At 41.5% G+C, this 21,421-nt stretch overlaps 1 protein-coding gene across 1 annotated transcript in view; it reads left to right on the top strand.

Annotated features, from left to right (window-relative positions):
* Positions 1–8,997: 8,997 nt before the first annotated feature.
* The window catches only part of LOC101880204 (TBC1 domain family member 8), a gene marked incomplete at its 5' end in the record, with an annotated part of 34,940 nt that continues 22,516 nt past the window's right edge, over positions 8,998–21,421 (top strand). Inside the window, 5 exon segments of the mRNA XM_034073920.1 lie at positions 8,998–9,171; positions 13,254–13,372; positions 14,776–14,811; positions 14,813–15,005; positions 18,617–18,857. Of these exon segments, the coding sequence (XP_033929811.1) occupies positions 8,998–9,171; positions 13,254–13,372; positions 14,776–14,811; positions 14,813–15,005; positions 18,617–18,857 (763 nt within the window).

Genomic DNA, 21,421 nt, shown 5'->3' with positions numbered 1-21,421 from the left:
GCTTCTCCATTACAGCGTATTTCCAAGAGGCATGAGTGGGAAGGAGGGATAGGGCAGGAGGTCCAGGCTCCTGCCTTCAAAGCCAGGCACCCCAGTTCCTGCCTTCTGAACTGTGTGTGCTGCTCTGGCTCCCTCTGTTTGCCTCTCTGGGGTGGGTTTCCTGCTCCTAAGGAGCAGCCATGCTGAGATGGATAAAGCAAAACCACAGATGCTTGTGTTGAAATGCTAACATTGGGTTAAATCCTTGTATTAAAGAGGAGGATGTACCTCTGTATGGAGAGATGGGGCTCAGAGGGTGACCGCCAGCCTGTGCAACACTGATTAAGTGAACAGCTATAATGGCTTTTTATTTTCATGTTCTGAAGGCCAGATGGCACAGAAAAAGGCAGGAAAATCACAGAATGCTTCGGGTTGGAAGGGACTTCCAAAGCTCATCCAGTTCCAACCCCCCTGCTGTGGGCAGGGACACCTTCCACTAGACCAGGTTGCTCAAAGCCCCGTCCAACCTGGCCTTGAACACTGCCAGGGATGGGGCAGCCACAGATTCTCTGGGCATCCTGTGCCAGTGCCTCATCACCCTCATAGGGAAAATGTCTTCTTTATAAAATCATTGAGTATGTCTGTGGTGGCACAGTTCAATACTGGATTGGTCTCCTCAGTGTTATTGCATCACCCACTAAAAATTAGAGACTTTTTGTGTATTGCCCCAGGCAGTGCCCTGTGTCTGGGTAGTTTACAGGGCTGCAGCAGCAGCTACTGTCCCAGCTTCTCCTCCATTGTCAGGTGGAAAATAGTTTCAGGTATTTTCACTTGTAACGTGAGAATTGAAGCATTTGGCTGTGCAGCCTTTGGGGCTATAAAAATAGGCTTGGCCTGACCTGGACTGAAGGCAGAGGACTAAGATAAGCAGCTGTGAGAGCCTTGCAGTGGCAGCATGCCCGCATGGGGAAATGGCCCATAGGGAAGCAGGGCAAGGAGAAGTTGCTGGTCCCCAAGGCCGCGGGGCAGTTTCTAGCATCTCAGGAGAGCAGGGACATGGTTCTGCTCACTTCTCTTTCCTTGGTGTGGTCTTTTGTTTCCCATGCAGTGGTCTAATAAAGGAACAGGTTCTCATCATCACACTCAAGGATGCAGGAGTCATGAGGACTATAGGACACTGATGTCCACAGTGAAATGCCCCAGATCCTCTCACTTCGTTATGCCTAGTCTCTCTGGAGCACTGGAACCAGTTTACTTAGTGGCAGTGTTTGGTCTGCCAAAACCCATATTGGAAGTAAGGTAAGGGCCTGAATATTGGTATTTACCCAGGTGAATAAATGCTTGGAGCATTAAGTCTTTATGTTGAAATCTAATGTTGTCTGTGGTTATCTTCAAGTAGGATGAGCCCTTATCATCACAAAGGAAACACAGCCTTTCTATAGCCCTTGGAGGAGTCCTCCATCCTTTTGCTATGTACTTGCACACATAAGTTCTACAGGGTTAATCTTTGTGGGGGAAGCCTAATAAGAAATAATTTCTCATCGGTGCTGTGTTGTATCAAATCCTGTCTATATAGTTTTGCAAAACTCAGTGAAGACAGTGTGGCTGGTGTAAAGCTGCTGTTATTAGTGACCTTGCATAACTGACGGTGGTTTTATGCAGCAAACCCATGGATTTTAGGGTGGCCCAGGTGAAAATAGTGACTTGTTAAACATCTGAGTTTTGAACTCTTAGAGAAACCAAATCAAATAAGGATTGAATGAAAGAGCTAGAGGTGTACCCAAACATTCATGCTGGTGGCTGCTGCTGGCCAGCAGTAACTTCATGACTACTGTCCTGGGCCATATCCTACCTTGGTGCTGCTCAAAAGCCTCCACCCCAGCCTGTAATGCCCAGTGCCCGTGGGATGAGTGGTGCTGTCTGACAGGGCTGTAAGAGGTGAGGGTGAAGCCAGTGATAATCCTCAGTGCATCTCAGCTCTGGGTCTTGCCTTGCGCCAGCCATGGGGTTGTGGTCACCAGTTATGGCTCCTGGTGGAAGCCAGGTTCATAACCGCTCCATCCCTTTTTCAGCAAGGATGTTGGTCCTATGGAGAGCTCCTGAGATGCGTTGCATAGACAGGTGAGCAACCCCTGCTATTTGGTGCCATCCGGGGAATGCCTTTTTGCAGGCTGAGCTTATCCTGGTTGGTATGAAAACTGCCTTTCTGCTCCAGCTGGAGCACAGGGATAGTGGGGGCCAGGGAATGGGTACATCCACGTGTCCTGCTGCCTGGTGGTGGGCTGCTCTTCAGACAGTTTGTTAGCCTCCTGTAGCGTGGCTAATTGCTGTGCACCATGGCTGTTGTGATACTGATTGTTTGCAAATCATTGTGAGTTGGAGGGAACTATGTGAAGACGTGTAATTAGGATTCAGGATATGGAGTTGTTCTCTGCTTCAAAGAGCCGAGATTAATTCTGCTTTATTGAAGCTGTCAGTTCTATTTCACTGTCCTAAAAAAAAAACCCACCAAAACTTCAACTTTATTTTTGTGATCATCTGAATTGTTTGATTTGCTCTTTTCTCCCAATTATCATGCCTGAGCAGCTTAGTGTGCCTCTTGCAGCTATTTACTCTCCTTGCAAAACTGCATCACCTGGGAAGCAACCTGTACTGTTAAAAAACACTTCCCAGCTTTCTGCTTCTGAGTGAAGTATTGGTTTTGTCATAGTCCTGCTTCTGCATCCGGGGCTGGTTTTAATTTCAGCCCCCAGCTTTCTGATGGAGGGGCAGAGATAGCAAGCAGCAGTGAAGAGCAGCAGTGAGCTCCTGAGGATGAATGCTGGAGAGGGACTTTTTACAAGGGCATGTAGTGACAGGATAAGGGGGAATGGCTTTAAACTGACAGAAGGGAGATTGAGATTAGGTATCAGGAAGAAATTCTTCCGCTATGAGCTTGATGAGTCCCAGGCACAGGTTTTCCGGAGAACCTGTGGCTGCCCCATCCCTGGCAGTGTTCAAGGCCAGGTTGGATGGGGCTTGGAGCAACCTGGTCTAGTGGAAGGTGTCCCTGCCCATGGAAGTGGAACTGGATGAGCTTTGGAAGTCCCTTCCAACCCGAACCATTCTGTGATTCTATGAATTCAGAGGCATGCTTTACACTTCATGGCTTTGCACTGAGGTGAGAGCCTGACAGGATACTGAGCTGTGGCTGTAATCATTAATCCTTCAATTTGGTGGTTTTGTCTTACACAAATAACCTAGTCTGAAAAAAAAAAGGTAGGAGTATTTAAAACAAACTTTTGGCACGATATGGATGATCACAGCCACCAACTGTTCCTCTGCAGGGCCTTGTAGAGCAGGAGTCACTACAGGCCCTAGGGACTTCTCCGTGCCCACTTCCCTGACTTGGAAGTGCTGGGTGCCTGCAGCTGAGAGCAGCCTCTGCTTTGGAGGAGCCGAGCATCTTGGCACACTGGTTTGGGTCTAGGTACTGTGGTGGTCCTCTGCCTGTTTTCCCAGAAGAGCTCTATTGGCAGATATTCTCAAGGCAGGCTTTGTGGCACATCTGTCCAGATGTGCTGCTCTGAGGTGAAGTGGAAACCTCAAGTCTCTTCTTTACTCCAAGTAGACCAAGGAGAAGTGGAAGGACAGTTTCCTCTCTGCTTCAAACTTCTGCAGCAGTCAGTTTGCTTGTACAGTGGCTAAAGCTGTTCCCCAGGGTACAGGAGACACAGGTGTGACCCCTTTGGTTTTGGGAGAGGGGATGTAAGCACTTGGTTTAGGAGGTTCAGGGCTGTGGCACATGGGTGGGAAGAGATGCTTCCAGGTGCACACCTCTTCTGCTGCTCCCCAGGTTTTAAACATGTCATCAGAATTCTTCCTGTCTAATTGTAGAAGCCACAATCACTGATTGTGATATCTTATTTAAAAACAAAGTAAAACTATAAGGGTAACATTTAATAATAATAGTAATTAAAAAAATTAATATCAGCTTTGTCTTTTTGCCTTTTTCTTTTTTGAGGGTTTTATTAAATAATTGGTCCTGAGCTCTTAAGTGATCAATCCAAGTCCCTGTGCCTTACAGCATGGCTTAACTGCTGAAGTGACCACCCCATTTATGGGAAGGCATTTGAGTAGTTCTGAGAAATTTCCCTTTAAGGTCTTTAAAATATGGTGGAGGTAAGCAGAAATCATTTTGCCCTATATAGATGGTGCCTTAATTCATGTGCTGTTGAGCCGGGCATAATGGTTAGTGCTTTTGACCGTTTCTTGAGTGTTGTCCTTAAAGGTGGAAATATTAGATAGTTTTTGAGTTGCAGTTTTTAGTTAGAGTTCAGCTTTAATCACCCTCTGGCCAGTGTCTCAGAAAAATACTATGCTGTTAAGTAAGACTGATGCAGGAAAGGAGCCTGCATTCTTTAGTTTGAAAGATAAGGTACATTTAGGAGAAATTGGTGTTAGATTAACTTACTGTAAACATGTTTCTTTTTCTAGATTAGTTATGAACATGACACTGGATAACTTGTAATGGGACCTTTTATCTTTCTGTGAGGGTATAAAGAACCATGTCTCTGAAGGTGAGGAGTGGTGCATTTGTGATAGTTCATTTGAGAACCCAATCGTACGAAATACCCTTGACTTATTTTTGTTTTCTGTGAAGAAAAGCTGAACAACTTAATTGTGCATGATGTGCATTGCATCCCATTTGGTTACAGGCTGACCTCTGTAAAGGGGAGGCACTCCCAACCTGTTGCAGATTTTGAAATGGTTCCTTGCTAACTTCTGTGCTTCAGTTTATTTGTGTTATTGCGTCTGTAATAAGCATGTACATTGATAAAATTGGATTTGCAATTAGAAGTGCAACAGTCTGGTTTACTTGGAGGTATTCCAGTTTCCACTATTGAAGCCACACAGTGTGCACAAAAGTAGATATTTCGATGAAATAAAAACTACCAAGTACAGTGTGGGGTTTGTGGTGAGTTTTCCAGGTTTGTTTTATAGACTTACTTACCTCTGAAAAAGTGCAGGTAGATGTTCCCTCTACCTGAAATGCAGCTTGCAGCTAACGTGATCTGATTTACTGTGGAGAGGCATATAATTTCTGTAGGAGAATGTATGTTTCCACTTCTTCTGTTCTCCCCTCCTTTTTTGTCACAAGTTATACGTACACCTGACACTGGAATAGGAATTTTACCCCTGGGAGTATTCTTTCTGCATGAAGAAACTTGGACTTTTTGAGGACCCTGCCGTGTTCCGACAGGGGTCCTTAGCAGGGGGCTGTTGCAAACCTACTTCTGCAGCTTTCCTTAGTGCAGTTACTGCACAGTTAACTGCTTCCTGAAATACTTCTGCATCTTGGGAGGTCAAAAAGCGGATGAGAAGTTGGTGGAGTGGCTTGTTAAAGGGAAAGAGGGCACTTAGGTTTAAGTGCTTCCCAAAAATCTTGACCCCATATATAGTCAAAAGATAAACAATGGGAATTCTGGAGGGAAACCCAGTGTAGCAGCTCTTCTCTTTCCCTGCTTCTGCTTCTGTTTCCTTTTAATTTTTGGACTGTCCTGTAGTATAAATGGTTTCAGTGTTGCCTGTGATATGAAAGAGGTCTGCTGCATCCTACTGAGAGCATGCTAATGGATCAGTGTCTGAGCCAGGGATCCTGTCTATAATTTATATGTACCTGAGAGTCAGAGACCCTTTTATTTTATAAACAGACCTTATTGTATAAGAGCCCCTTCAGTGGAACAAGGTCTTATTATTAGGAAGGTGCTTGCTCACAAGCTAGGTGTGTTTCAAAGTGGGTTTCAAAATCAGTGTACTGTGTAAAGTTTCTTGTTTGTGTGTTCAGGGACTTAGTTGTTTGTTTCTCCATGCTTCAGTGAGAAGCCTAACACAGGTATTGTGATTCAGAAGTTACTCCAAAGGAGCCAGCTCACACTGGAAAAAATTCTGCCTCTAGTTTGAGTAATTTTCATGCTACTACATTTTCAACTAAATCATCATGTTAGGCTTGGGTGTATTTATTAGTGATTAATCCTTTTCATGCTCCTGCCAAATGCACTCTTAGTAATTCCCTTTTTCCTCCCCCTCTGCCTCTGTCAGTCTCTCCTTTATGTTTCAGCACTTAAGCATCAACTTCATGTGCAGCTGAACCACTGCAGAAGGGCAGGTGCTATATCACAGACATGGGCTCCTGCCAAAAAAGGTTAGTGCTCTGTGGTTTGGCAGCAGAAAATGAAGATGATGATCAGGGGGGACTGCTGCACAGCCTGCAGTGATGGCTGGTGGCCTTGTCTGGGGGGTAGGATGAGACCCAGACATGGAGACAGGACTCATGCTTGGTGCTTACTTGACTTCAATAGCACGTGCTTTCATGTTCCCCTGCTCTCCTTATGTGCCTTCTGGAGCAACCCCACTGCAAACCCTTCTGGCAGAGGTGGGATAGGACAGGATGTCAACCACAGCATTGGCTTAGAGTGGTATAGGTGTGGGGTTGCTGTGCCCTTGTGAAGCCCTCATAGTGGGACCAGGCCACTTGGGCTTTACTCTGGCAGGTATCCCAGTGACCTTGCTCTTTCTTCTCTTTGATTCTTAGTTCCGGCTCCTCTTTGTCATCCTTAGTTAATATGTTAGCTATGGGTAGTTTAGATAAGGGAGGTGATTTTTTTTCTTTGCAAGAAGGAAACCTTTAATGGTTGATAAGCAAAATAGAAAATTGTAAGCAGAAGTAACCAGTGAGAAGAGGAATTGGCCTTCTGGTCAGTTATTCAGGAACAGAAAAAGGAATTAATTTTGCACAGGCTAAGAAATATAACCAAAATTTTGCAGCTACTTTAATGTTATATTTTTTTTATGATTTCTGATGGGAAAAAAAAGTATTTCACAAATGATTGAGCTTTCTCTTGGGATTTGAGTAGCACTTACTGTTAGTTGACTTTTTTCCATGAACTTTAATGCAATGAAAACAAAATCTTTTTCCTAGATTTATCATCAGGGGAAAACATGCCCAGCACGTCACAAGTTTCTTCTTCTTTTGCTTCTTGTAATGTCTCAAGTATTTTTGAAATTTGAAAGTTAAACCCTGTTTTCGTTCTCTGCATCATTTGATGGTATCTTATGGGCTTTAATCCAGCTTTTTTGAAGAACATGTGCTGAAGTTGGTGCTGTGTTTTCTGTGAACACAGATAATTTGCTATCTTTTGTACTTGGATGATTTTTGTTGTCCTTTTCTTGCAGTTACAGGATCGTGCTTAGTGTTTTTTTGATACTGTATGTTTCCAAATTCAGGTCTCTGTTTTAAATAGATGTGTATAGTATCTGCATATATTTATAGCTGAGAAGCAAACTGGTGCTGAATATTATCTCACGTACAGTTTTCAAACATGTTGTGTCCAACTTCTGCTTGGGTTTGAAAGCATGATCAACAGTGTGTGTGAATGCAAGGAGGAAGTACTTGGTGTAAATTTCTTTGTACTTGGAAGGTTTTTGATGCTGTTCCATGTGAGCTTCTTACACTTCCTCGGCTAGAAAATACTGATGCTTTGTTGTGCCATATTCAAATTAATTAGTGGTAGTTTGTTGTCCAAGTGAGAAGTCTTTTCAGATGAGGACTTTGTAGGTCTGTAGGTGATTGTTCCATTACTCACTTAGGTGATGAACTGGAGAATGTAATTATAAAAATTGCAAGGCTGGTGAAACTTTTGGAGGGCTGAGACTGGTTCCTTTTTCTTTGGGTAATGGCAAAGGAACAAAAATACAACAGGTTGGAGAAATTAACATGTGCAAAGGGAAAATGGACATACGCAAACATAGTAGACCTATTCCCTGCTGTCTGCCATCCCTCTCTGCAGGATGTACAATATAAGGGAACTGAATATAAAGCTGTTTCTGAATCGCTATTCGTAGGTGTTGTAAACCAGTTTGGAGTTACTTTAGTATGCCAGCTTGCGAATCATGGCATTTGGATAAACTTTTTTCATGCATAGCTTGGCTCTGCCTGCCGGCAGGGGAGACCATGAGGAGGTGGGTAGCAGGAAGGGCCAGCAACTGCAGCTGGCCTCCGAACTGGAATGTCTGTTTTGGGGGCAGCAGTTGCTCCAACTCTCCAAAATGAGTTTGCCTGTATTTATCTGAAGTGCCAATTTACAGCGGTTTACTGCTGAAAGCTTTCTTGGATACAGTGGTGTGTATGCAAAAAACAGGAGGAGATTTTCCACTCTTCTTATGGCTAAAACTTCACTAGAAGTGAGCATCATGTCCAGTTTGGAGTGTTATGCTTAGGGATGAGCTGGAGAGATTCCAGCTTAAGCTCTAGAACAATAAGCTGTTTGAAAAACATGATCCATAAGGAAGAGATGAGGTGATTTGGGTTTCTTCAGAAAAAGAGAAATCATTTAAAGAGTGGGCAACCATGCTGACACTTTTTCAGTGTGAAGCCTTGGATGATATGCTTTAGTGTGAGGTGTCCCTGCCCATGGCAAGGGGGTTGGCACTTGATGATCTTAAGGTCCTTTCCAACCCTAACGATACTATGATTCTATGATTCTATGTCAAGCATTAATATCAGAAATGCCTGTGGCTAATTGTGCTCTTCCAGGGAGTAGGATTAATTTCCAGCAAGCAAGTTTAAGATTGTGGTGGCTGACTTCTTTGTTTGGGGTAGTTTTTCTTCTGTAAGAATACTTAACGAAAATAGAGGAAGAGGCTCGCTGGGGAAGTTGTTGCATCTTGGTTGTGGGAGGTTTTGAAGAAACAGGTTAGACAAACACCACTTATGGCATAGGTGTTACTTATCCAGCTTCAGAGCAGAGCTGGAATGGTAACTTCTTAAGGTGCCCTCAGGTCCTTTCCACTTCAATTCTGTGTTATATACATATATATGAGGCAAAACCGGAAACACAAATATCTCTATATGCTTTTGATCTTCTAATTTGGTTTTGCCTTTCACATTTCGAGCATCTGTAAATCACAGCACAAAATGAAGAGGGATCATTATCATTATGTTCTATATTTCAATTTTACGGCTTCAGACATGAAAAGACTTGCTGGCAGAAGAAGTGAAAGTTGGTGCTAATTCTCTTCCCTCACTCTTCTTCTTTGCAGGTCGCCTGGTTGGTGCCCTGGATGCCGTGTTAGACTCTAACGCACGTGTTGCTCCGTTTCGAATTTTACTCCAAGTTCCAGGCTCACAGGTTTACTCTGCCATTGCATGTGGTGAGTTATTGAATGGATCAGAAGTTTACTGGGGCCATAGCTATTGGTGAGTCACAGACGGAAAACCCCAAACTGATTCTGAGCATGGTCAGTGTCTGCATGTCCAAGAAGCTCAAGGTAACCCCAGCTAGTAGTGTGTGTGCGGAAAGCTATTGCCTATAGCTTGTTTTACTACCAAATTAATCTCTGGTTAAAATTCCAAATAGGAATTATGAAAAAGTGTTAACTAGGAGCATTGAATTTCTATAGAAAGCCTGTTTAGCTGAGGGTGTTACATACTAATTTTCTCTCTTCTGCAAAGTAGTGTGGGTCTGTTCATAAGCGTATCTTTTTCCTACATCAGTAATAGTTCCTTACAGCAAGAAACTACTTATTCTAGCTTTCACCAGTCTAGGTTTTCACTTGCTTACATGAAATGTCTTCCCGCAGTTGGTATAATGAAATATGACTGGAACATTTGGAAGATGCTACATGATTTAGGAGATAAAGTTTGTCAGGGGAAATGTCTAATTGCCTGGTCTGTTGTGCACTAATCCCTTTTGCAGTGTTTCTGCAACCTCTGAAGGTCGAGCCTCCTCTTCAGGAGAGTGATAACGATGTGAATTGCAGTAACCTTGCCACAGCACAGTAAAGACCATCTGAGTGCTCTTGTTCCATTAAACTGTTCTTGGTTGGCCAGTCTGCAGGGCTGTCTTATCCCTTCTTTTCCAGCCTATAAAATCCTAGCACTGAAATTTACAGCAGGTTTTCCTTTGGGAATGGTTCAGAGCTGCACCAAAGGAGGTTTAGACTCGACTTTAGGAATCATATTCTTTACCAAGACGATGGTCAAACACTGGAACAGGATGCCTAAAGAGGCAGTCAATGTCTCAAGCCTATCAGTGTTTAAAGGCATTTGGACAATGCCCTTAACAATGTGCTTTTAACATTTGGTCAGGCCTTCAGTGGTCAGGCAGTTGGACTAGATGGCCATTGTACATCCTTTCTAATTGAAAATGTTCTACCCTACCCTTTCTTACATATATCAAGCCATGAAATAGTTAGGTAATGTAACTGTTGACATGTTGCTGATAGTGTTGATATGGAAGTCCTTTAAATGGAAGGGGCAATCTATATATTTGTCCCGTTCCTCTGTACATTCTCATTCAGCATTTATTCCTTAGTTCAGCAGAGATCCCTCTGCATGTTCCCATTAATACTGGGAATTCTTCCCCTGTGCCAGATCTGTGTGAAGAAGCTTGCATAAAGTCTGTTGCTATTTTTGTTGTGGCTAGGTTTTCTTTGTTTTGCAATTGCTCTGTGCAGTTGCATCTATCCCTACCTCATCCTCTTTATATTTAAACAATGCCATCTCATGGGGAATTTAAGAGCTTTGTGTTTATGGTCATCAGAGGCTTACAGTCCTTTATGAAGTCAGGTGGCTTTCACTGGGAAAGTAAACCAGTGTTGCGGTCATGGGCTTTTTGATCATTTGAATATATGTAAATTCCTTTCTGGGGCTGATCCTTGCCTGTCCAGTGTCTTAATGTCCATAGGTGTTTTATATTAAAGGAACTATAAATAAAAAATTTTGTCTGGTTGGAATGGTTTGGGATTTTTGTTGACATAAACTTATCAGATTTAATGTTTTCTAAAATTCTCTTTGGCTCTTCTGAATGGATGCTCAGCCCAGAGAAAATGAGATTTATCTCAACAGAACGGAAAGCAGAGGGCTCTGTTTTTCATGCTGTGTGGGTTAGGATGTACATGGTTGCCATTGCCATGCAGAAATGAAGAACTGTGGCATCAGAAGTTGTTTCTGGCTGGTGCTAGCGATAGGAATTGGGGGAACAGCATCACTTGACCTTTTCTGAGAAAGCTGGAAGGATTTTCCCTGTGCAGAAGTGGCCATTGCTGCTTGCCCAGCTATGCCTGTCTGAGCAAGGTGCTTGCTCAAACAAGATGTTAAGAGTTTTGTTACTGGGTTTGGGAAAGCAGTGAGTCAAATTAAGGTCCCTGCTGTATAATACAGCAAAGACAAGGAGCAGCTCCGGGAGCTCCTGCCAGTCCTTGTGTAACTATCATTAGGATGATCATCATGTCATTAGGCAGTTAATTAAAATGACATTTTGTAATTGTATGTTGGCAGTCCTCTGTTCCAGGAGCTGTAGGCTTAAATGATAATATATGTGTAAGGGTCAGATCTGTGTTACAGACTTTTGGCAGATCAATGAGGGCTGCTAGGAAGTCTGGCCCCTGCCCAGCATGGCTGTTTTGGCAGAGATGTTTCAATCCAGATGGTTAATCATGTTATACCAGTACAGGAGAAAAAAAGAGGTTAACCTCAGCCTCAGTGTAGTCACTTACAGTTTTCCTTTCAAAAGGGTTGTAGACGAAAGAGAAACCCAAGTCCCAATCAAGTGAAGTAGCTTTCGGGAGAGGGAGAGCAAAGGGGTTGACAAAAAGGGGGTTTAAAGAAGAGATTAAGAGGAGTGAGGCTGTGGTTAGACTGCATTTACATTTGGCACAGGCACATGAAGAAGGTGGGTAAAAGGTGAATAAAATGCTGTGCAGAGCATTGGCACAGGAAGAGGAATAAGGAGCCCCTGTGGGAGAAGGCCACTGCCAGAGCCCAGGCTCGGAGCAGTGTGAACAGTGTGGATGCTGCTGTAAAAAGCTTCTTGCTCGTGGCCTGTTTCACAAGAGGCAGCCCACCAGCACTGCCATACAATAGGTACCTTTTAGGTTGCTCAGTAATAAAAATTCAATTCATTATTTGCTTTGTGCAGCCATTTTAGTATAAAATTAACATATTTCTGGTGTTCTTAACCATTGATACAGTTTGTGTACTTTACCCAAAGGACATCAAAGTGTCTTTTCTTTCATGATTTTTTGTTTGTTTGACCTTGATTAATAATATTTATGAAGTTCCATCACAAGACCTTCCTGTCAAGGAAGTTAAAGCTTGGAAAGTTTCCCTGCCAGTGGCATTCTGCATGGAAACCAGAGCAGGGGAAAGTGGAAAATCCTTGGCTATATATATCATTTTTTTTGTTGTGAGGCAACATGTTGCATCTCTAAAAGGTTTTATTTGTACACACAGTTAAAATCTTGAGAAAATGGGTCTTCTATTTGAGATTCAGTATCATATCCATCTGTGATTTGTATGTCTCTTGTTTCTTCTTCCACTAGCAAGGCACTAGGAAAAGAGCAATTTTCGTGGCATTTACTTTTTATCCTATAATGTTTAATCTCCAGTAAGATCTGGAGGGGCCAGATTGTTCTGTATGTTGCCTGTCTTGATCTGCCTCTTGTGCCATTGTATTGTGCAGTGACAGTTTCAGTTTCAAGCAGAAAGAGCCAAAGCAAATAGGTGGTGACTCAAATATTACTTCTGGAGTTAGTGTGAACGCATTGCATTTAAAGCAACAGCAAAACCCTCAAATATATGCTTAGAGAAGGAAAGCCTTAAAGAGGTGAAAATTTTTATTTGTCCAAGATTTTGTGTTCAGTGTATTTCTTCCCCAAACTGCTCTTGAGACTCTTCAGGTGTTGCTGAACCAAACTCTTTGATGCTAGGTACTTCAGAGAGGTTTTCAAATAAGATGCAGATCATGACCATGTGTATTCCTTTCAAAGGGTGTGCATGTATGTGTGAGTGTGGTGTGTGTTATGCATGTGCACACTGAGGGAGGGAGAGAGGAAGATCAGGAACTTTTGGGAACAGGACGTAAATCAAAGGTTCCAGTGGCTGCTTAAGAACGTGGTGTCAGAATAAGCTGCACTCTGGCAGCTCAGGATTGAAGTTTTGCTGTTTTTTCTGCTTTGACTTTAATGCAGCATTTGCTGGCTGGGAGGTGTTTGAGAAGATAAAACTAAAAGCACTAAGACTAATTCTGTAAAACAATGAGGTTTTTGTTTTTCTCTAACTATACTGCTGTGAATGAGACCTTTATGACCTGTTTGCTACCAAGAATTTTTGAGGTTGAAAGTTCAGTTTCTCATAATGAATTTATGAAGTAGTGTGTTTCATTACTTTCTTTTCTTCCTTTCAATTTTATTTCATAGGAAGAATTTCAGTAAATTACTTCTTGCTTTTCTAGGTGCTACTGCAGAGGAGATAAATCAGCACTGGGAATGGCTGGAACAAAACTTGCTCCATACTTTGTCTGTGTTTGACAATAAAGAAGATATTGTTAGTTTTGTGAAAGGGAAAGTGAAGGTAAGGAAATTATCTTACTTTCACCCTTTCTTTGCATGATTACGGGTTTGTTAGAAGTGATGTCATGAAGCTGTTGTCATTCATATCTGGTTTTGTCCTTCTAAACCTCCTGTTGTGTTTTAAACACGCAGTCCCAGAGCACAGGGACAGGGAACAAGGCCCTATTTAGTATCACCTGCATCATATACATCTGGCATAGAAACTGATGGTGGCTTTGTGAGATATGGGAGTCATGGCAGGGCACTGCAGTGAGGGTTATGGCTTGACAACAGGCTTGCAGAAATGAGCATCCTTTTGGATGCTTAAAGAATTTTAAAAGTAAAGGAATTTGGTGACTGATGACCACATTTAAAATAACAATGGCACGTGCAGTAAAACTCAGAAAGCCTGGTGTCCTGAGGAGCTCCAAGAGGAGCTCAGTGATGGCTGTCCGGGGTCCAGGTTTGCTGGTGACCACTGTACTTAGGTCCTGCTGCAAGCTTTTCCTTACTAAGAGTTTTAATGAGGTGCTCTTCCCCAGTATCCATTTGTATTGGTCTGGGAAATCTGTAGGAATAATAATGGTTTTGGTGAAATTCAACCTTGCTGCTGTGATCTCAGGGGGGCTCTGAAGTTGGGGAATAAGGGGACAAAGAGGCAAAACATCACTGTGCAAATCTTAGTGTTTATCCTGAGCTTTGTCTAAGGGCACTGAAAGGCTCAAATACAATTAATCTCTCTTGGTAATGCTGTGGCTGTTACCCAGCACAGCACATACTTAAAATTCTTCAGGTTTCATTAGTTATTGTTTAAATCCAGGTTTTGGACCCCCCTGCTTCTGCTGTGGACTTTGGTATAGTAGGACTGCTTGGTAATTGCAAATTATACCAGGTGCTGTAACATGCAGTTGAGTCTGAAGATACTTAACTCCCTTGCTGTAATAGCACTGTTCACATTCTGATCACTTAATTATATTTATGTAAATATTCTTGAGACCATGTTTTTTATGGTTCCAAGCATGTTACAAGTTGCTGACAGATGTCACTGCATTGCTTCTTCATAGGAAAATAGTACTGGTCAATGCACACAGTTGTTACAGTACCTTTGTTCTGTATACACCAAATGACAGCATTCATAAGCCACAGTGAAATTGTAAATAGATGTTTCTGCAAGGCATTGAAAAAGTTATAGCAAAAAAAAGGGCCCTAGAAAGCACGATTTGGAAGCATTCAGAATGAATGAATTCAGTATGAGAGATGCAAACACCTGAGAAATTTCTCCATTTGTGACAACTGCAAATCAACTTGAGTTTCCTTGTAAGACAGAGTTGTGTTACCAAAATTTGAATAGGTGAGCTTGTAGCAGCTTGCTGGAGTGTGAATGCCATAGCTTTGTCCTGATACATTATCTCGTTATGGACTCAGGCGCTGATTGCAGAGGAAACCAGCAGCAAGCTGGCCCGAGCAGGAGGAAGACCCTGAGAAGTTCCGGGAAGCCCTGGTGAAATTTGAATCCAGATTTAATTTCCCTGAAGCAGAGAAATTGATCACCTATTATTCCTGTTGCTGTTGGAAAGGAAAAGTTCCTCGGCAAGGCTGGCTTTATTTGAGCATCAATCACCTCTGCTTTTATTCCTTCTTCCTGGGCAAAGAATGTAAGTGTAAATGTGTAAGAAATTTAGTGATAGGGTAGAGGTATAAATATAACTATATTTCAAGCTAAAAGTAGCTAGGATTTTTATTGAAAAGCCTATTTCACCTCTGAAGTTTAGTTTCTGAGGGGTTTTTTGTTGTTCAGCTGAAAGATCCTGTGTAATTTAGTATTCACTTCAGCCTTTATGTTTTAGTATGAATCCAGTAATAAAAATGAGGCATGCAGATACAGCTGCTATCTGCTTCTTTTCCTTGCCATGGTGAAGCAGCCTTAAAACATAACAGATCTCTACAGATTCTGAAATAGAGACTTTTAGTGCCAGAAATGGTGAGTGAGGATGGGTCCCCCTCATAGGCAAGGAAGCAAAGCTGTTGATGCCCAGCAGCATGGGAAGGGCTGCTAGGGCCAGCTGCCTGCCTGAAAATAGCCCAGGAAACATAACAAGGCTGTGTCCTGGAAAGCCAGGTGAAAATGCAGAGTTTTTAAGGGAAAGCAACAGCAATTTAGGGATTCCTTTGTGCTTCTGAACAGCAGTGCAGGAAGGTCACAGGGAGTGTGTCCTGGGGTTTTTAGACCCTTCAGACTGTTCAGCGAGCTGTAAGGCTTTCATCAGGTGTTCTTCTACAGAGGAAGGCTTGATGAAATGCTTGTCTGAATAGATATTAGATGATAAAAATGAATGTAGCCATTTAAATTCTATAGCTTTTTTTTTGTTTAGTAAGACTGTGCATGAACTGCACGTTTTAAGCCCTGTTTATCCTGCCAGAACTTCAGCAAGAACAGTAATATAAGCCTGTACTGCTATAAATACAGCAAGAGCTTTACCATTTACTGTCTCGATTTAATATTGGGATGGCTAGTCAAATAAAATTGTAGGTTCAAAAATAAAGTACATTAATATAAAGATAAGAAAGATAGTAATTGGCAGCTTCGAAGACTTAAAACATACAAAGACATGCTTAGAGCTAGAGGTCCTTTTTTGCCCTGGTATTATTTTCAGACCAATTATTTTGTTGTGTTTGCAAAAGGTGGCAGAGTTAGATTTAAAATGTTTGTTATTTGTTATAAAAAAAGAAGCTGAGTTTTGCTGGGAAGACTGGAATGGAATCTCTTGAAACATACAAGACATCAGAGTTCTTGTTTAATCTCCTTTTTTGCTGGCTAGTATTAAATAATATCCTTTCTCAATAATTTCTTCTTGCAAACTTTCTCCAATTAGATCTGATATATCCAGTCGGCCAAAGCACACAAAGCAGAGCCAATGCTTAATAATGATAGATAATGGGAGAAGGAGGAGGGAGAGAGAGGAACCCTTTATATTTCTCCAAAAATACTGTTTATGCAATGCCACAGGTTGTTAAATGATACTGCAAGTACAACATCAAGCTGTATTATTTAAAAAGAAATCACTTCTCATTTTTTCTTAATAATAATTCATTATGAAAATACAAAACCCCCACAAACAACGACATGTTTGCAAATTTCATTTTGACTGTGGAAAACGCACCACTCATTCTCTATGGCAGCCAGTTGCATTGCCTTTGTGTTCCCGTGCATTTGCATGGAAATCTGAAATAAGAACCTGATGGTTTTTTTGGTATGTTAAACAAGTTTCCATAGCTCAGTGGGAAGCATTATGTGCTGACATGCTTTCCATTTCTTTGATTCTGATAAGGAAAATTGCTGCTGTTTCAAAGATAGTATTTTGTCACATTTATAAAATACTTATATTACATCGAGTAATCCAGATTTACCATGGTTCTGGTTGTTACTATTGAGAAGCTGATGCTGATTATATGTAGAACAAGTGATTCATTGTCTCTTTTTTTGTCAGGTAGCAAACAGAAATTAAATCTGGTTAAATCTGCTCTTGAAAATCTTTCCAAGAGATTGCATTTATTGCATTCTTCAATACATCATATGAAAGAAAAAACCAATATATGGGTTGCAATAAAAATATTTCTTAAATGTGTTTTAACTCTAAAAATCCCCCCCAGATTTTAGACTGCAGTCTGTTTATAGGCAGAGCATTAAGTCTTATGCTTCTGGCAAGTTTGTCTTCTTCCCCTTGTTTTATTTTATGTTGAGATGATCTGGAATGCAGTATTGGAACCTGTTTTCAGCTTCTCATAAAATTAACTTCTGGCTTATGTGAGCATAAACTCCATGGAACAATTTTTCCCGGACAAGTCCCCTTTTATCTCAGCCATGAAGTATTTGCAGGATTTCAGAGGCTGAGAACACCGGGTTTCTTGAAAGGGCATGCCAAGGTTTCTTAATATTTATTAATTAAACTTGTGTTTTTCTAAGACTTTGAAGACTCTGTACCTTTCATCAGTTGTTTGGGCCCCTTACAATCCGCTGTGCTGTTTCTGTAACCAACACTGTAGAGCCTATGTGATGCTGACCTGCTTGAACAATAGTGCTATTGCTATGGTGCTATTCAATCTTTCTTCCCTTGGCTGTTCTGGTACAGATGATTTTATGACCATTCGCAACAGTTTGTGCATGTTGACACAGCTGTGCTTTATTTAAGGAAGAAAAAATGTAATCTGCAAATAATCTTGACAGCTGTGGTTCATGTAGGACAGAAACCTTGCTGAGGGTAGCTCCGCAGGTAATTAATGATTGTGGATAAGTATCATATATATATGACAATGTTTGTTATTACAGCCTTTTTTATTGTTTTATTGCATCAGGAGACCTGCTAGGGATGTTAGGGGGTGTATTCTTGATATTATTGGCACAGAGAATCCTGGGAAGCTTCCAACAGTTGTTAAAAGAAATTTAATCTATTTTAAAGTCCTTTCAGCCTAATTTCAACCCAGAGATTCATATGGGAGAGGCAAGTAACATCCTGCAGTGGTTATCTAGAATAAGCTGATTCTTTTTACTGTTTGTGTTTATATGCCTCGGCAATATTTAAGTACAGAGAACAGGTGTCCTACGCTTTTTCTTTGCTATGAGCAAGTCCAGCTGCAGTTAATGTTTAGGACAAATTTGGCTGTGCACCTTTTCAGTAAAAAGTAACCAAAATGGGAAGATCCCCAAACCTAGACTCTTTGTTTTGAACACCCTGTTTTGTAGCACTAACTAAACTCTATAAAAAATGTCCATGTGTAAAAGCTTCCTTGTGTATGGAAGTTGTTAGCTTTATTTTAAAATAAAAGTTAAAGTACCATGCCTGTAGTTGGTTTTCCACCTGCCTACAGTTTTATTTCTAGATTACAGAGCCTTTCCCTGTTACCTTCGTGCTCTTCAAACAAACTGTTTTCTTCTGGTAGTAATGAAGCAGGCTGCAGAAGTGACTTGTAAAGGAGGTAGAGCACAGCGTGTGGCAGGTATTCTGCAAAGGCAGAACTCCCCAGACCAGCACTTTGTATGAAAAGAAGTTAAATTTTGAGGGAGAGATTCTGAGAAAGGCAGTCTCTTGGAGTGGGAGAGAATGGAGGTAGAGCAGTAACAGGCATTTCAGCTTTTGCTTGGACTTATTCTGCAAAAATGGGTCTCTTCCGAAATGTTTGCATTTCATTCCTAATTTGCCTATTTCCCAAGTCTGAAAAAAGTAAGCAGAGTTTCCAACCCACTTTTGCCTTTTTTCTCTGATGTCAGTGAAACTGATCATTCCTTGGGTTGAGGTCCAGAAGTTGGAAAGAACCTCCAACGTCTTCATGACAGACACGGTCCGTGTCACCACCCCAAATAAAGAGCGCGACTTCTCCACGTTCCTCAATATCACTGAGGCTTTCAGGATCATGGAGCAACTGGCAGATGTGACACTCCGAAGGCTGCTGGATAATGAGATCTTTGAACTGGATCCAGGCCTACAGGATCCTACTCAGATCACCAAGAGGTAAAGAGCTAAATTGTTTGGGTGAGCAGAGGTTCATTGGTGGGCTCTGTGGTTTGCTATGTTAGCTGGGTAACATTTCAAAGCTTTACTTCACTGGGTACAAAAGAGATTTTATAATGTATTCTGGTGTATCCAGTAGGTGCATTTGAACTTGTGTGCGGTTTTATAGTCTTCCCTTAAACATCACTGTGGTTTTTTGTTTGTTTGGTTAGAAGTACTGTTCTCCATAGGAGGGTAGATTGCAGCAAGGGATATTTTCCATCTTCTGTGGAGAGCAACATTATTTTGTTTATCATTTGGCAATATGTAGGCTTTCCTAGTGCCATCAATCCTGCAGAATTACTGCTTTTGGTTGTATCTGAAACATGGAATTTCCCAGTAGCATGATTGCTGTATCTGACTTAGCAGGCAGTTTTTGGACTTAAAAACCCTGCAGGCAGTTGCAACAGATTAATATGTGATTGTCAGCTCTACCATTTGCATCTCCGAAATGCATCTCTGCATTCCTCTCCCACTACAGAAATGCACTGGGCTTTCAGGGAGAAGATTGATAACTATTTGTCTGCTAGTAGCACAACACACAATTCACTGTTGTGGGAAAGGGGAAAGGAACTGCCCAGAGGAATTTTAGGTGGGCAGGATGCAGTAGTCCAAACTGGAATTTGCCTGGGGCATCAGGGTTGAGGTGCTGGGTTAAAATACTTCTTTCTGAACAGGGTGTGAATGGAGCTCTTATCCCCTCCTGAATCATACCCTTGCATGCTCTTCCTTCATCCCCCACTGCCAGAGGCATGAAGGGAATCACCCAGGTGTTGCTTCCTGGCTAAAACATATGGAGTGTGTGGTTTCCCTGAAATCCAGACACATGTTCAGCAGCCATTCTATTGTTTCCAAGGGGCATTTTTGCAGTGGTGTTGGATGTACATCTTGTCGAAACATTTCTGCAAGGTTTCGTAATGGAGTTTAAAAGACTAAAATGCGCTTTCTTTGCAATTTCATATGTACACATGATAAGGAAAATCACCAAACACTGGGATTTCTTCCATGATGTTGTCAAAGAATTCATTTGAGGTGATATAGTGGTGAGCACCTATAAGCATCTTTGCAGGGTTTTTTGTTTTTTCGTAGCCAGAGTTCCTTTAAACACAGGAGCTACTGGTTTTTTTTACAATGTACATGTCACTGGATGTTGCTTTTGGCCCAAGAAACGCAGGATATGTACTTTAAGTAATGAAAATAAACTAAAATTACAGTTGCAAGGAAAAGTGCGAGCTTAGTAATATGCTATAATGGGGAGTTTTTCAGGGACTCAACCTTTAAGTACTTTGTGGCATTTTTTAAAAGGTGTATGAGTAATGGCAAACAAGCAGCAGAAACCATCCCACACGTCTATTCAAACAGGTTTTCTCCTCACCTTCCGTCCAACTCGAAGAAGTCAGGAGGGAGCAGAGGAAAAGGAAGTATAAAAATATATTTACTGGATAGTTCCTGGGCAAGATACTCTCTAACCTGTGCTGATGTGCTGCAACTTGAGATAGCAGAAGGGAAAACATGGAAACATGGAAGATGCCAAAATCCCATTTCCTCTGCATGAATTAGGTGGTGGTTGGATAAGTTGCTGTTCCTGGTGCCCTTTGTAACACTTCACCAACCACTTTGATGTAAAGCGATTAAGCAAGACTGTAGTTTGAATAGTGGATAAACTGGTTTTTGATGCTGACATGTTTTGGGGGTGTTGAACTTCTCTGTGTGTGAAGTTTTTGTTGCCACTTTTTTTTTTCTGAAGCCATTTTAGTACTACAAGAACAACTATTTTCCTCTTGACATTTTCCTCCTAATAATTGTCTTTTTTAGCTCTTGTGCATGATTTGGAAGCAAATAGTAGTCTATCAGAATGAAAGCAGTAATCCGCACATCATTAGAACCATTCCAGCTGTATCAAATTACTGAAGCTGCTGTAGATTGCTTTTGTTTGTTAGGGTTTCTTCTGCAAGAGGCTTGTCTTTGTATATTTATTTTTGAAACATGCACTTTTAATATTGTTCTGATCTGCATACTCTACATCCTGAAAACCAGAAACCTTTTCTACAGTTCCTGAGGTTCTTGGGGTCATCCTGCTCACCACTGGAAGTGCAATTAGGCCAACAGTCTCTGACACAAATTGTATGGTGGCCAGAGTCAAACAAGTTTTCATGCAGCTTAATGAGAGGATAAGGCTTGGAACAATGGATTACAAAGGGATTAATGACAATTGAGTTAATTGCCATAAAAAGGAAAATAAAGCTGAAGTGTTTGCTTCTTGCAGGTATATTTGTGTGCCATCCAATTTTACTGGAAACATATGGTAACTGTATTGTCTTTTTTTAATAGGAAGGTCACTAAAATCTCTGCTGTTGCTTTCCTGTGCTTCTTATTTCTATCTCTTTCAGGATGCAGGAATACCCGTTACATTCCTCAAATGCAGTGAGGAAATTGGCCCAAGCAGCAACCAAAATTTAAAAGCTTTACTACTGGTGTCAGAAAGGTTTCAAAAGTATGATACTTTTCTCCAGGTTCTAACCCCT

The sequence above is a fragment of the Melopsittacus undulatus genome, unplaced genomic scaffold (assembly GCF_012275295.1).
Source record: "Melopsittacus undulatus isolate bMelUnd1 unplaced genomic scaffold, bMelUnd1.mat.Z mat_scaffold_188_arrow_ctg1, whole genome shotgun sequence".
In the NCBI taxonomy this organism is placed as follows: Eukaryota; Metazoa; Chordata; class Aves; order Psittaciformes; family Psittaculidae; genus Melopsittacus; species Melopsittacus undulatus.
The sequence above is the reverse complement of the archived record's forward strand: the minus strand, read 5'-3'. Positions and strand labels throughout refer to the sequence as shown.